General features: G+C 38.3%; 1 protein-coding gene and 1 long non-coding RNA gene across 3 annotated transcripts; both read left to right on the top strand.

Moving 5' to 3' along the window:
• The first annotated feature begins 1045 nt into the window (after positions 1 to 1045).
• LOC309644268 lies at positions 1046 to 16491 on the top strand. 2 transcript variants are annotated; one of them, XR_014254330.1, is made up of 3 exons: positions 1046 to 1139; positions 10203 to 10393; positions 10991 to 16491. It is a non-coding gene; the product is annotated as an uncharacterized lncRNA (long non-coding RNA). The 2 variants fall into 2 exon arrangements; XR_014254331.1 differs by having other exon boundaries at positions 10186 to 10393.
• On the top strand, positions 8345 to 9924 carry LOC309644238 (coenzyme Q-binding protein COQ10 homolog B, mitochondrial). The gene has a single exon (XM_082427901.1). The coding sequence runs from the start codon at positions 8392 to 8394 to the stop codon at positions 8977 to 8979; it is 588 nt and encodes a 195-aa protein (XP_082284027.1). The 5' UTR covers positions 8345 to 8391; the 3' UTR covers positions 8980 to 9924.
• Positions 16492 to 17099: the final 608 nt, after the last annotated feature.

Below are 17099 nucleotides of genomic sequence, written 5' to 3'. Positions count from 1 at the left end.
TTGGCAAAAATTAGTCACATGGCCACACGCGGTTTCAGGATCTGCTGGGAAATGTGTTTCCAGACTGAGCAGCTGATTTCAAGCACAGCCGTTGATAAGGAAGAAGATTTTGATGGGCAGCTACTGCTTTCATCTTATAAACTGAGAGAAAGAAAATGGATAATCACAGGAAATCTAAGCTAGAAAGTTATTAATAAGAATGGCTCTCACAGGGACTTCCCTGGTGGTCCAGAGGTTAAGACTTCGTGCTCCCAATGCAGGGGGCCCGGGTTCAACCCCTGGCCAGGGCACAAGATCCCACATGCCACAACTAAAAGATCCCGCATGCTGCAATTAGAAGATCCTGCACACGGCAGCGAAGATCCCGCATGTCGCAACTAAGACCCGGCGCAGCCAAATAAATAAATAAATATTTTTTATAAAAGGGTGGGGAGCCACTGCAGAGCCCTGAATGAAGATGAGGCTCCCCGCCCTGGGAAGACTTTAAAAAAAAAAAAAAAAAAAAAGAATGGCTCTCACAAATCAACAAGTGGTACACCTTAAAGTTACACAAGGTTATATGTCAATTATACCTCAATAGAGCTAGGAAAGAAGAAAAGCATGCTTCTTAGCTCCAGAGCATTTTATAGTCATTCGCTTGGTAATATCAAAGGATTTATCAACCCTTTCAAGTGGGTCCCCAACGAGGGTCCTCCTGCCCAGTGTCATTGGAGCCAATCGAACAAGACCAAGCTTGGTTCAAAGCAAAGTTCTATCCTTTAATCAAAGAATGGAGAGGTGCAGTCTTGCGCGCTAGAGCACACGCTCTCAGGACAGGCCGTGGGCGTGGGCGGGGCTGCTTCACAGAGAGCTTGGCAGTGGGGGAACGGAAGGGAGTGGAGTTCCCGCAGGGAGTGGGCGGAGGTGTTGGCGGAGCCGGGCGCGGTGCCGGGCGCAGCGTCTCTGCACACGGCCTGCCACCGCCATCTTGAATTGGGTGCAGTTCGGGCTTCTGCACACGGTGCCGAAGCGAAGTGTGGGGTGCAGCTACGTCGCACCAGGATCTCTGGTCTGAGGTGCCGGGGGCAGGGCCTCTGCACACGGCACCCTGTGAGCAAGTGAAACCAGACTAAGCACAAAGGAAAGGAAAAAAAAAAAAGGTTAGACTTTATTTTATTACCCAGATTCTATTTTTATTTCCTGAGTATTGTTAATGGGCTTTGCCAGTGACACCTGCCTGCTTTCTTACAAGCGTCAGAAAAAAGGCCTCTTCATAAATGGAAAACACAGGGCCGCAGCCACAACCAGGTGATTGCTTGTTGGTTAAAACGCTGATTAGTTTAAAAATATTTAAGGAATCTAACAACTAGGTAGATAATATCAACAGCAGTAAATCATGAGCAACTGTCAGATTTTCCCAGTCAGAGCAATTTAGTAATACTACAAATATTTTTCAATGCCTTTCCTGCACTGAATACTTTGGAGTAATATAAAAAAAGACGTTGTCATTTGAAAATTTAAAAAATATATGTGTGTGTATATGTATGTATAAATGACGATTGAAATAGAAGTGATAATAGCCCAATGATACTACTGATTGCCAAATGGATTGCACAGAAGAAAAATGTAGGTATGGTCAGAAGCATGGAGAAAGCAGGATTTGGGCAAAGTCTCGAAGTGTATGTGAAATGTTCATAGGCGTAATGGATAGGAAGGCATTATGTATGTGAAAGTTCCAGAAATAAAAGAGAACAGAGAGAAGATTGTGGATAAAGAAATGGATGACGTTGAGTCATTATGGTGGTGATTCTCTATGAATGGGGTGAGGGTGGGCAAAATAGGAAGCAGTCTTCTCCCTATGGACAGAAATGAGGCAGAAAGTTGTGTGTGTTGCTTTAACAGCTCCCTAAGTAATGCTCTTATACGTCTTCACTGAAATATTTTGAAATACTATTTAAATATGTTATATTCGTTTATTGAAAATATTTTGCTTTTGTTTAAACCTGGAGTGGACTTCAAGTTTTGAAGCACCTGAAAAATCTTTCAAACAAAAATTAAGATTCCACTTAGTATAACCATAACTGGTACACTGTGCTTAATAAGTGGCCAGTTGATTATTGAATTGATAGACACCTTAAGGTAGGTTTACAGAATAACATGGAATAGGCAGAATTCTAAAGGTATCCCTCAAGATTCCTGTCCCTGATTATTCAGTCAAAACTAATATAAGTAGTGGTGTGAAGCAGCTATAATTATGGCCCCAAATTAGTTGCCCTTAAGATAGAGAGCCCTTTAAAAGCAGAGCTTTTTCTCTGGTCGGTAGCAGAACAAGCAGAGATTCGAAGTGTAAGGACTCAGTGTACCATGGCTGACTTTGAAGATGGAGGAGGCCATGTGAGAAGGAAGGTGGGTGGTCTCTAAGAGCAGACGGTGGCCCTTGAATGACAACCAGCTGCCAGACACTAGATTCTACCAACAAGCCAAATGAAGTTGGAAGCAGATTGTTTCCAAAAGCCTCCAGAAAAGAGCCCCACCTGGCCAACGCTTTGATTTTGACCCTGTGATACTCTAAGCTGAGAGCCCAGTTGAGCCTGCCCAGTCTTTTGTCCTACAGAACTAAGAGCTAGTAAATAAATATTGTTTTGAGCTGCTAAATTTGCAGCGATTTGTTACATAGCAATAGAAAACTAATATGAACAGATACCTGAATTCAATTAAGCAGAGGTTGTACACGTCAAGACTCAGCTCCAATCCTCTGTGAAAACTTCCCTGATCACCCCAGAGTGATCCTTTTCTCCTCTTTAGTCCTAATGGACTTTGTTTTTATCATTTCGGAGTTAGATATCACAGTATTGCCTGGCACTTTGTGTACATGACCTTTTTATGTCCCTAGATGGTAAGCTCCTTGATGGCAAGGAATCCAGTCTTTATGGTTCTGCTTCTAAGAGTATGGGAGCATAGGAGGAGGTGGTAGGCAAGTCTGATTGTCAAGAATTTTCTACCAACAAAAGCAAATGAAATGTTCTTGAGAAAGAGCAAGTAGCTATCGTTTTCTCTCCATAAGTAAGAACCTGAGACAACATTCAGCTGCTGGGATCAAGGTTACGGATCTCCTGTGACTGCCAGCCTGACCAGGTCCTATCGCTATATAATGGGCAAACCAGAATGACTAGTCTGACTCATAAAGGTATAATTGAGACCCTTCTAGTTATGAGTCTGTTTTATTCTTAGTGCCAGTTATTACTCCATAAACACTTCATCCAGTCCCTGTCGGCTGCTGAGGCTGTGACCATGGCAGGGTGGTAAGCCCTGACTTGAAAATTATTGATACAACGTTCTTTTCTTAGGTAATCACATGAAGGCAGTCTTACCAGCTTCCAGGAGCAATATCCTTTATTTTTTTTTCTATAAATTTATTTATTTTATTTTTTACTTTTGGCTGTGTTGGGTCTTCATTGCTGCGTGCGGGCTTTCTCTGGTTGGCAGCGAGCGGGGGCTACTCTTCGTTGTGGTGTGCGGGCTTCTCATTGCCGTGTCTTCTCTTGTTGCAGAGCATGGGCTCTGGGCACGTGGGCTTCAGTAGTTGGGGCTCGTGGGCTCAGTAGTTGTGGCTCATGGGCTCTAGAGCACAGGTTCAGTAGTTGTGGCACACGGGCTTAACTGCTCTGTGGCATGTGGGATCTTCCCAGATCAGGGCTCGAACCTGTGTCCCCTGCACTGGCAGGCGGATTCTTAACCACTGCGCCACCAGGGAAGCCCAGCAATATCCTTTATTTCTGAGAAACTCTCTCATGCATATGTATTTCTAATATGAGTGGATTTTATCCTTTTATCAATACCTTTATGCGTGACCCACTAATGTAAATAACAAATTTTAAAAGCACCCAGCACGTTTTATACACCTGTAGACTGATTCTGTAACGAGTTAGCAACGTTCTTACATAGTTCAGGAAGAAAACGTCTGCTCCAGGACAGAGAATTAATTTCTCCTTCATTCCCCCATAGGTAGGAAAGGAAGAATGATCCTCTTTTGAGGTGCCCTATAGTGCCAGAAGGAGTGATCAGACAATGCCTGAAATAGAAGAGTTTTGCTTGGGACGAGTGTTTAACCTGAGGTTATAATGCCTGGTTTTAGGAAACTCTCATGACATTCAATGGTGATTTTATTTGTTAAGTTTCAGAAACTAAAGCAAACACAGGTTTAATATTTTTTTCAGATAAAAAAGATTTTAAAATTTACTAGCAATATTTTTACTGGACTTTCTCAGCCTCATGCTGTAATTGTCTTTTTATTTTTAGACTGATCTGTCTACCCATTTTCCAGTTTTTGCAGTAATTCAGAAAGTATCCTAAGCTCTGCCTACTCAGTCACCCCTCCCCCCCACCACATTCAAGTTCAAATCCAGGATGTTCTACCTCCAAAATATCTTTCAAAAACATTCTCATTTCTCCATCTTTATCCTCAGTGTCTTGGTTAAGGTCCCCAGTCTCCCAGATGGTCTTTCCTGAAAACTAGACCTTGAATTATTTTTATAAAACAACAATCTAGTCACGTCATTCACTGTTTTGCTTAAAATGTTCTGTCCCGCCGCCAGAGTATACTTCAAACTCCTGAGCCAGACGGGTTGTATCTTTGCCTGCTTTACTAGCCTTACCTCCTGCCTTCACCCACATCCTTTACTTCTTCAGTGTTTCTCAAAATGCTGTCCTTGCACCATCCCCAAGAAAATACCACTTATTGGGAATTCCCTGGTTAGGACTCCACGCTTTCACTGCTGAGGGTGAGGGTGAGGTTTCCATCTTTGCTAGGGGAAGTAAGATCCTGCAAGCTGTGTGGTGCGACCAGAAAAAATCCTGGGTCCTGTCTGAGGTCTATAGAATCAGAAACCGTGAGGTTCGGGGCCAGAAATATGCATTGTTAAACTCTGGGTTGATTCTCAGGCAACATGAAGAATTCGGTAACTGCCAGGAGCATTTGCCAACTACTTGTTCAGTGTCCCACATTCTCTCCCCTACATGCCTTTACCTTGTGCTCTGTGACACACACACACACACACACACACACACACAGTTTTTTTTGCCTGGCTGAGTTTGGACTCTGCTTCTAAATTAGTTCTAAATCTTCCTTAAGAGTCACCTATGGCAAACCTTCCTTGACGCCCCTAGGCTGGCTGAAGAGCGAACCTCTGTATTGCCCTTAAGGCATACAAGTGCAATTTATTATTGTTGCTGCTGGTTACTTGTCTGTTTCACTGCCAGGTGAGCTGTTTACAAATAAGTGCTGTTTCTTTCACCTGTGTCCCCAGAGCCAGAGTCCTGGGAACGTAGTTAGTGGTCCCTAATAAGTATTTGTGAATGTGTGAATAAATAAATGCACAATTTTAAGATTTTATTAAGAAAACATAATTATCATAAAAAAGAAAAAAATTTTAAAAACCTGGGAGTATGATTAATCCAGATGATCATGTCTGGGAAAACTGATTAAAAAAAGACAATGAAAGAAAACATAATCTGATATAGAGCAAAAAATTAAAAGAGCTTTTAAAACTCAAGGAATTTTGCTTTTCTCTGGTAGATAGTCATTGGTTGTGACTCATAGCATCAGTGATTCCAATAGCTATCACTGATAGATTGCCCTGTTATAGATGAAAATTCCTGCTTCTCTGAACTGTTTATTTCTTCCTGATGATGTCTGAGTTTGGATGCCCTGTGCTATAGAAAGCATAGAGGAATCTGGGAGTTGGACAGTCCTGCCAAATACTAGCTGTATAACTTCAGGCAAATTGTTTTTCTCTGAGTCTCCTTCCTTATTATGTAAGTCAGAGAAGACTTTCTGCATATGCCCAGAGGGAATAATACATGTACTTATAGAGGGAAAATGGGATGTAATGAAATAAAATGTGTAAGACATACTAGGTAGTGAAAAAAATTATTATTCTCTTTATAGTAAGAAAAAAACGTAGATTGTTTCTGAGTTTGTGTTGTATGTCAAGTATTTTATTAGATATTGGGGAGGGAAGAGGCATGCAAAAAATAGAGAGTGCATATACCTTCTAATTCAAGAGATAGTGTTTTGAAAGAGCTTACAATATACTGAGGATTATAAATAAACTAAAAAATCCATTTAATTTTTATAGAAAGAAAAAAGAACTCAGCTACAAGGAGACTGCTAGTTGTTCTCCAGAATCCAGTCTCTCCTTATTCTACAGTGGTAGAACCCCTAATTTTAAGCCAAGTATGTTGCCACCTGGAAAAAAGACTGCATTTCCCAACCTCCCTCACTGTTAGATGTGACCGTGTACCTGAGTTCTGGCTAATGGTATATGCATAAATATAGTGTGAAAAAATTCCAGGAAGCATTCTTAAAAAGAGGTAGCCTGCTACTTCCTTCCATTTTCTCCTTTCTGCTGATGGACTGGGACTTTGGTAATTGGGGATAGACAAGTCAGCTTGGGTCATAGTGTAGAAGCTGCATATTGAGGCTGGAGAAGAAGCAAAATTCAAGGAGCTTGGCTCCTGATGGTCCCATGATGCCATCATGCCAGCCCTAAATTGCCTACGTTTATTTGAGGCACAAATAAACTTTAATGCACTGGTGTTTGGGGCTTTCCTTCATTCACAGCTGAAGTTTATCCTAACTAACACAAACTAATACTAACTTACAAAACTTCAAGCTGCTTTTAAGTTAATGGAGAAAGGCTTATGTTATAATAAGTGGAAACAATGCAGAAGGCAAAATTGTGTACGTGTACACATAGAAGATACATAGGAAGGAAATATACCAAATTATTAACTTGTTGGTTTAGGATGGTAGAATAATGGGTAGGTTCTTTCCTGTTTCATATTTTTCTGTACTTCCCCAGTTTTTTTATCTGAACAATTTTTATTTTTAATTTAATTTTTATTTTATATTGGAGTATAGCTGATTTACAATATTGGGTTAGTTTCAGATGTACAGCAAAGTAATTCAGTTATATATATACATATATCCGTTCATTTTCAGATTCTTTTCCCATATAGGTTATTACAGAATATTGAGTAGAGTTCCCTGTGCTATACAGTAGGTCCTGTACTTTCCCAATTTTTAATTAAAAAATCATATTTTCAACGGATATACATTTGAGCTCAGTTGGCAGCAACCACTATACATATCTAGTGTTTTTTATCCTCTAGTTTCTAAAATTTTAAATTATTCTTATATCTATAGGAGAGAATAGCATTGTGATTGAGTCAGTTCTGGGTTCAGTATCGTTTTTCAGCTGTTTGAACCTGGCAAATTACCTAAGCCTCAGTTTCTTCATCTGTTAATTGGGCATTATAATTTTACCTATTTCATAGGATTATGGCCTGAAATAAATAAGGTAGTGGATATAAAATCATGTAGCACCATGCATATAGTAAGCAGTCAATAAACCCTATATAATATTGTTATTATATCTATTTATATATGTTGATTGAGTCTACTTGCTGGCATTTTCATTAGCCACTTAATCTCAGTATATTATAGCTTACTTAGCTATGTATGACCTTATTACTAGAAATTTATGTTGTCCTCAACTTTTCATTGGTAGATAAGGTAGACTCAAATGATCCAAGAGGGGAAGCTCTCCAGGCAGGATGATCATGGATAAAAACAAAGATGACAATCTGTGATTTGATTAAAAAAAACTACAGCATTTAAAATTATTACTGTTTCAGAGAATCTGGAACATAATTATTGCTAACAGTTTATCAAGTGGCTGACAACAAATGATATAGTGTGTCAACAAATGGATATTAATTTGTTTTGAATTGAAATTAGTTTTGGTGGAAGCAAGAAAACCTGTTTTCAAAGAAGACAACGAGCTAAAGAAGTGTGTGTTTGTATGTGTGTGTGTGTGTGTTGGAAGGGGTGGGATGATTATTGAAGGAGGGTCTTGAGGGATAGTCTGAAGAGTTGGGATTTGATACCAGAAGTGTTCTTGAATATGAATTCAAGTAGTGAGTTTTTCAATTTTCCTTAATATTCCCTAAGGATGGTCAAGAGATTCTTTTCATTGGAAATTATATTTTAACAGAAGTGTAAAGTAATACATGCTCAATGATGAAAGCAAAACCATAAAAGAAATCTCAAGAGGGTTAAAGTAACACAAGGAAACAAATCAGCATGTATTTTTTTAAACAATGGAAAGAATTCACATTTACTTGTAATTAAATACTAATAAAACCCTGTACTCCACGGGGGATAAATAGATCTGTTACTACTCTGATTAAGAGACAATCTGGGGCGGCAGTCGGCGAATCCGGGGAAGAGTTCCAGCGCGGGAGGTGAAGTGAGAGGTCACGGTGGTTCTTACGTAAGGGGCCAGAGCGCGCGGCGGGAACTGGAGACCCGCCGGCGGAGAGGGGTATTTAGCTTCCTGTGGTATACTGATGAGCAGAACTCTTCCACTACACACCTCAGTTCTGCCTAAGGAGATATATGCAAGAACTTTCTTCAGAATTGCTGCACCATTAATAAACAAAAGAAAAGAATATTCAGAGAGAAGAATTATAGGATATTCTATGCAGGAAATGTATGATGTAGTATCAGGAATGGAGGATTACAAGCATTTTGTTCCTTGGTGCAAAAAATCAGATGTAATATCAAGGAGATCTGGATACTGCAAAACACGATTAGAAATTGGGTTTCCACCTGTATTGGAGCGCTATACATCAGTGGTAACCTTGGTGAAACCACATTTGGTAAAGGCATCCTGTACTGATGGGAAGCTCTTCAATCATTTGGAGACTGTATGGCGTTTTAGCCCAGGTCTTCCTGGCTACCCAAGAACTTGTACTTTGGATTTTTCAATTTCTTTTGAATTTCGCTCACTTCTACACTCTCAGCTTGCCACGTTGTTTTTCGATGAAGTTGTAAAGCAGATGGTAGCTGCCTTTGAAAGAAGAGCATGTAAGCTGTATGGTCCAGAAACAAATATACCTCGGGAATTAATGCTTCATGAAGTTCATCACACGTAAAGAGAAAAAGGAAATGGTCACGTACTTGTAACTAGTTTATTCACTTTTAGGAAGTACTTTTATCATTTGCTTTCAGAAGTCAGAAAGCATTTGTCAAACCCAGCTTTGATTATAAACCCGTACCATTGAAAATTTGCACTTGGAATATGGAACCACGTGTACATAGAATTCAATCGAGTGTAATTCAGAGTAATATGTATATTAGCATATTTACAATAATGGGATGTCATCACTATTGCTAGAATACTGACATCACTCTTCTGAACAGATATTGAAACTGTAAATTTAAACCTTTTAGTTATCACCTCACCTGAAAGAGGTTGGTTGAGATACTCATGCAGTGTGTATTATATTAACCATATCACTTTTAAGTTATTAAATTCAGACTATTTATAACTTATGGTCTTAGGGTCTGCCTCATGGCTTAGGATATTTGAGTAATCATCAGATGTTTAAAGTAAAAACTTTGACTTAAAAATACTGTTAATGAAGGTTCCTTGGCACTTTTCTTATTTTTAAATTGTTCTTGTGGGTAGTAGTAGATAATTCGGTGTTATACTGAGGTTAGCTTCCAGATAAACAGTGATTTTTTTTTTTTTTTTTTTTTTGGTGAGTGGTCCAGAGTTTTAAGCTACTTTTCTCATAGTTTGCAGCCCTCTCCCCGGTACTTTGACTGCTCTTTCAAAAATGCTGTTTGCGTGTCAAATTTTGTCTACAGCAGTGGGCAGTAGATGAAGATAATAAGTTGGTGTCAAATTTTGTCTACAACAGTGGGCAGTAGATGAAGATAAGTTGGTTGAGATGTCTCCAGCACCATGCATCCTTATTTTCTATTTATTGTGTGTACTCACTTTCAATAATGCATTTCAAACTGATATTTTTGTAAACAAATCAATGTAAGGACTGAAGTGGTAACTTAATAACGTTAATTTGTTTAAAAAAAAAAAAAAGAGAGACAATCTGGGGAATTCCCTGGTGGTCTAGTGGTTAGGATTCGGTGCTTTCACTGCCATGGCCCGGGTTCAATCCCCCCGTTGGGGAACTAAGATCCTGCAAGATGCATGGCCCGGCCAAAAAAAAAAAAAAAGAGACAATCTGGATCATTGGGGAACTATATTTGTTTTAACCAGATCCCAAAATAAATTAGTTTTGTGACAGAGGAATAGTGTTCACCCTATATTCTATATGCTTCCCTATATTTCCCAGCTTCCTTTTGTTGTCAGGTTATGGCCATGTGGCTAGTCCCTCCCAGGAGCCTGTGAGCACAAATGATGTGTATAGGTTCCTTCTGTTCTGCAATGGGGAGTAGTGGGGATTGAACCACTTACTGAGATGGCGGTGTCACAAGAGATGGAGCCTGGTTTCCTGAGTCACCAAATGGAGGAGAGCTTCATCAACCTTCTTTGAAGTTTGAGTAAGAAATAAACTTTTTTTTTTTTTGGATGCGTTGGGTCTTAGTTGGGGCATGTGGGATCTTTCGTTGTGGCTTGCGGGCTTCTCTCTAGTTGTGGAGTGCAGGTTTTCTCTCTCTAGTTGTGGTGCGCGGGCTTAGTTGCTCCACGGCATGTGGGGCCTTAGTTCCCCAATCAGGGATGGAACCTGTGACCCCTGCATTGGAAGGCAGATTCTTTATCACTGGACCACCAAGGGAGTCCCCAGAAATAAACTTTTTATTGTGTTAAGTCACTCTATCAGTTTGCTAGGGCTGCCATAACAAAACACCACAGACTGGGTGGTTTATACTATAGAAATTTATTTTTTCATAGTTCTGGAGCATAGAAATCTAAGCTAAGGTGCCTGGCAGGTTTGGTGTCTTCTGAGGCCTCTCTCCCTAGCTTGCAGATGGCCACCTTCTTGCTGAGTTCTCACATGACCTTGTGTCTGTGTGGGCACATCCCTGCTGTCCCTTCCTCTTCTAAGGACACTAGTCATATTGGATTAGGGCCCCATCCTAAAAGCCCCATATTAACTTAATTACTTATCTTTAAATACTTATCTCCAAATACTGTAGGTTGGAACTTCAAATATGAATTTAGGAGGAGGACACAATTCAGCCTCTAACAGTCACTGTAGTTTTGGGATTTACTTTGTCATCACAGCATGGAATAGCTTATTGTGATCAAAACAGTTTTCCTGGGAACAGGAATGAAGATGTGTTTGTTTTGAACTTACAAATTTATGTTTATATATGAGAATGTGTGTTGGCGTAGGTGTGGGTATGTGTATATGTGCTGTGCAGAACGTTACAACCTGTGAATGAGTTACGTGGTACCAAGATATTGTTCACTCATCCTTGAGATAGCTAGGCAGGTCCTGGGAGGTAGGAATCTCTAGACTACTCAACTTAGGTCATGAGCAGCCCCCTCTGTTCACCGAGTGTATCATACAAATATTATCCTCTATGTATGTAATGGTTTTTAAAAAATTTCAAAGTACTTTTACACACTATGAATAATTATATACCATGTCAACATAAATACTTTATGAATGTCCCCTATTTTATGGAATACAGGGAAAATTTATTGATAACCTAAGTGCCAAGCACTGTTCTAAATTCACTATTCTAATACATAAAACTCTAAATGAGTTATATATATTAACTCATTATATTCTCAAAATAACCCTACAAAATAACTCTACAAAACTATTAATATCCCATTTTACAGATGAGGAGACTGAGGCACAGGTGGGTTAAAGACTTGCCCATTTACGAAGATGGTAAAAAGTGGAGCCAGAATTTGAACCTAGGCAGCCTGTCTCTAGTCTTTCTGGCGCAGCACTTATAGCTGTTGACAATTTCAAGCAAAAAAAAAATTTTAGTGAATGAATTTCATAGTTGAATTTTGGAATTTGCTTTTTTCCCCCTTATGTCTAACAGGCAGTGATTGAGTCAAGTTTACCTCTTTGATGCCTTTGAAGAGTGGTTATTTTGCTTTGTAACAAAATTAAATCCTTGCTCTGAAAAACTATGTACTCCAAGACATGAGTAAGCACAGTGTAAGCTGAAGATCAATGCCATAATTCCAATCAATTCAATTCAGCAAAGTATTTGTTGAGTAACTACTATGTGCTAGGCTTTGTGTTGTGTGCATGGAATACAGTAAAGACTAAGATGACACTGTTCCTTGCATAATAGCCACCGTTACAGAGGGGTTTATGGTATTTTCCTCAAATGTGTTACTAAAGAAAAAGTTAAGGGCCATAGGGGTTTAGATCTCTATTGAGCTACTAAGGAGAGCTAAGAAATTAAAATGGAGAATTTAAAAATATTTATTCATTCATTTAAAATGTAATAAACCCATTATATGTTAACAAAATATATTTTATGAAAAATAATTATTTCCAAAAAAAAAAAATCCAGTGAGAAAAGTGACATTTGATTTGTTTTTTTATTTGTTTGGCTGATTTCCATAATGTCATGCTTAATAAAAAACAGATTCTCTTATTTGCTTCTCATATTTGCATTCAGTTTGTTGACATATGTTGTTTGGGTTGAAACACATGAAGAAAATCTAACCTCACACAGGTAGTTGGGAAAGGAGGAGAATTTTTAACAGTCTTTTCAGATGATTATGGACAGTCTTTGATAGTACACCAAAACTTGACAAGTTGTAGTTTCTTAAAGGTTAGTTGGAATCTAAAAGCTGACCTTTTCATATGCTGTTATATTAAAATCAATTTATCTATCTCACACTTTGAATGGACATTTTACCTATGCATGATTTTATAACATCATGCATTATCATTCAGAAGATATTGAATGGTAACTTCCGTGAATTTATGCAGATCTTCCAAATGTTGACACATATTATACAAACCAAAAAAAAAAAAAAATCACATTCTTTAATATTACCACTGATCTCATTGGCAAGGTCTTTAAACACTGGGAAGCTGTCAAGTTCGCAGTGTCAGATACAAGGTTCCTAAAGCTTGAAAGCTCAAATTTATCACTGGCAACAAATACTGTCAGTTGTTTTCCTTGAAGTGACAGACCCACTTTATTCATTTTTGAGAAAATGTCTACCAAATACCCAAGTCTGAATAGCTATAATTTGTTTACCAGTCATTCTTTTAAGTCAAAATGGTGTTCAATGAAAAAAGCAGTTAGTTCAGCTTGTAACTCAAGGAACAAGTGCTTTTCCTCATAGCCCCCTATTTCAGTATGCCGCACAAGGGCTTTATGTGTACTTCCCATTTCATCACAGATATTAAAAAGACATGTACTCAAGGGTCAAGACTGAATAAAATTGAGATGTTTAATTTTCATCAAGAACATTCTTAAGTGAAAATGGCATCTGAAATTTAATTTATTTTTTTGTTTGTTTACTGCTAGTGCTTGGCAGAGAACAATATAATGGCTATTATTACAGTTTGGTGCAAATGCTGTCATTTATGTTAAGGCACCAGGAGTTTTACCCACCATTGCTTTTGTAGCATCAGTGCAAATGTCAACATAATGAAAAAGGTAAATAATAGTTAGTGTTATTAGGAAGATAGTTTTGACCTTGTGGACCTCATGAAACGGTTTTGGTGACCCCAAGGGGTAGGCAGACCACAGTTTGAGAACCACCATCACAGAAAATAACCATATTTCCTCACAAAGAATCTTTAACATATGAAACAGAATGCTGAAGTAGAACACTGATTATGATATATGCCTTTTTAATAGGGCAACTACTATAAAAATCACATAATGGGAAAACAATATGATTTAGGACTAATTTAGATTTTCTAATATGCTTAAAAACAAACTTTGGGTCAAAAGTTTAAAGACTTTAAAGTTAGCTTAGCTAATTATATTTTTGTTTTCAAGCACTAAAAGATCTGTCAGTGAGATAGTTTTCTCTCTCCTGTTACTTATTCTCTAAAAAATAATTACATTAATGGGAAAGTATCTGAAAAGGCATTTCTCCAAAGAAGATACACAAATGGCCAAGAAGAATATGAAAAGATACTCAACATCATTAGTTATCAAGGATATACAGGTCAAAATCACAATGAGATACCACTTCACACCCACTAAGATGGCTAGAAGTAAAAAAGCCAGATACTAACAAGTATTGGTGAAGATGATGAGAAAGTGGAACCCTCATATACTGCTTATGAGAATGTAAAATGGTCCATCTACTTTGGAAAACAGTCTGGGAGTTCCTCAAACAATTAAACATAGAATTTCACCAAGAGAAACAAAAACATGCCTACACAGAAACTTGTATATAAGTTCATAGCAGCATTATTTATAATAGCCAAAAAGTGAAAACAACCCAAATGTCCATCAACAGACAAATGAATAAACAAATGTGATATATCCATACAATGGAATATTATTTGGCCATAAAAAAGGAATGAAATACTGATATATTCAACAATATGGATGAATCTTGAAAACATTATGCTACCTGAAAGAAACCAATCACAAAAGACTACATATTATATGATTCCACTTACATGAAAGTTCAGAATAGGAAATCTATGGAGATGGAAAGTTGATTAGTGGTTACTTGGGGTGTAGGGGTGAGGAGTTTGCAGGGGTAGATGAGTGATAGGGGTTTCTCCCTGAGATGAAAATGTTCTAAAATTGACTGTGGTGATGACTGCACATGTCTGTGAATATCCTAAAAACCATTGAACTATACACTTTAAATGGTGAATTGTATGGTATGTAAATTATATCTCAATAAAGCTGTTCCCTGCCCCCCCAAATCAACTACATTATAGAAAAAAATTAACCATATGAAAAATTTTTAGATAATTTTATAGAGGGGGAGACTAAAGCCCCAGAGAGAGGGGTGATTGACCTAAACTCACTCAAAAGCTAGTACTAGAATCCAGGTTTCTGGTTTCTGCAATAGAATGCATTTCATCCCCCAGAATAGTATTACAATACCCCTTTCACTTCTGGGAAGAAAATTCCAATGATCATACCAAATGCATTCAAACTGGAGTCAGCCTAAGAGGTAAAAAGAAAGTATCTACTAGAAAAGTACTCTATCTACAATTCTGCTCTGAACAATGTCACCCTTTGTGGAAAGAAATGGGAAAATGAGCAGAATAAGAGAGGAGAAATAGAATTCACCTTCTTGGTTTAAACACTAGACCACTTATGGGCAGGCTTGTAAGTAGTCACACTAGTTGCACAGGCTTTTGCCAGCTCCTTTAAAAATAGCTATTCATAAAAACAGTAAACACAAAATGTAGCACAAACGTTTTTGTAGGTTCACGGACTAGTAAATATCATACCCCTTCATGGTCAAGCATATTGTAGTGGACAGCTTGGTGTTTGTCTCACAAATGATTTGGTTCCAGTGCTAGGCAGAGCTATAGGGATGCCTCTGATTTGTGTAACACTTTTGAGTTTCAGCCTGCTTTTACATAGTATCCCTTCTGATGCTTGCAACAGCCCTGTGAAATCAATAGGGTAGGTATTATTAGCCCCATTTTGCAAATAGGAAACTATTTTCAGGTAAGTAGGACAAGGTTTTGTTAATCATCCTCATTTTATGAATGAGGAGTCTTATTTTACACAAGCAGCATGATATAAATAGCTGCAAGAGAGAACTTAAACTTGTAGCTGGTACATGAAAATTTGGGAACTATTTAAAACTGGAGAACAAGGGAACAGTGTACAGCAGGGATACTCATGGAAATGACAAATTTATTGGTGCTTTATATTTATGACTTCCATAAACTACTTTTAAACAGATCAGACCCTGAACTTGCAAGCCCTGATATGCTATAGAATGATTGACAGTGCTGCCTCCTTGCACAGCTTCAGGGGACACCATTCACATGGAGGTGACACCATCCCCATAGCATTAGACATTAGTGGTAGGTGTCCTGTGGAATTAAATCAGATTCCTAAATTAGAGATGCTATGTAGATATCACAGACATGAGTCAGGCAAATCTCAAGGTCCATCACAAATCCCACCTCCTCCATGAAATCTGCCCCAATATTCTGTCCTAGCAGTCCATTATATGCATTGTATATTTTGGTATTTCTTTATATTTCATTTCATTTTATTAATTTTTTTCATTTTTAAAGACACACTGTTGTCTTTCTAATCTTACAATCAATACATGTTCATTTCAGACAATTAGGAATACATAAAATCATAAAGTAAATAATAATTAACATCCATAATCTTCATCCCTTAGAGATAACCACCATTAGCCTTTTGATGCATTTCCTCCCATTTCCCCTCCATTTTAACTATAATTTATCTTTTTATATTATTCTTCCATGTTTCATCTTTAAGTATTTGACCCCTGTAAGTTTTATCTTCTTCAAAATATGGTAACTCTTTGAGGATAAAAACCATATTATTTTCTACTTCTTTATGCTCTACACTTTCTTATGCATAGTGATAAGTACAGTAGTCCATAATTCAATTGAATTAGTTTATCTTCAATAATTTGAGTCGTTTGGTATTATAGGTACAGTGAAGAATATAAGTAAATCTACAAATGTATCAGTTATTCCATGAATAATAGTTCCCTTTGAATTTACTAAATTACTTACATTTCATGTATATAAGTTTTTGTTTGTTTGATTGTTAGTTTTGGTTAAACTTGGGAGATTTTATTTACTTGCCCACATCACCAATCATGGATATGAGTGGCTAAGGCTTCTATCTCCTCAGGAAAACACAGCACAATTGAGTGATCACAACCTTTGGAGAACTTCAGTCTTTGGTTGCAGCATTTAAGAGCTCCTGGTTTTGGTCTCACAAGCCCTTTTTGAAGTGACCTATGTATTTTTTTTTTTTTTCTGTGTTGGGTGTTCGTTGCTGCGCGCGGGCTTTCTCTAGTTGCAGCGAGTGGGGGCTACTCTTCGTTGCATTTCGCGGGCTTCTCATTGTGGTGGCTTCTGGTTGCAGAGCACGGGCTCTAGGCGCGCAGGCTTCAGTAGTTGTGGCACGCGGGGTCAGTAGTTGTGGCGCACAGGCTTAGTTGCTCTGCGGCACGTGGGATCTTCCCAGACCAGGGACCGAACCCATGTCCCCTGCACTGGCAGGCGGATTCTTAACCAGTGCGCCACCAGGGAAGTCCCTATGTTGTGTTTTGATGTTGGGATTATTGCCTTAAATCTTTTTGCTTCTTTTGATGAATCATATGGAA

Source organism: Balaenoptera physalus (genome assembly GCF_965194825.1).
Source record: "Balaenoptera physalus genome assembly, chromosome: 15".
NCBI classification, from domain to species: Eukaryota; Metazoa; Chordata; class Mammalia; order Artiodactyla; family Balaenopteridae; genus Balaenoptera; species Balaenoptera physalus.
Note: the sequence above shows the minus strand (reverse complement) of the source record. Positions and strands in the feature narration are given on the sequence as shown.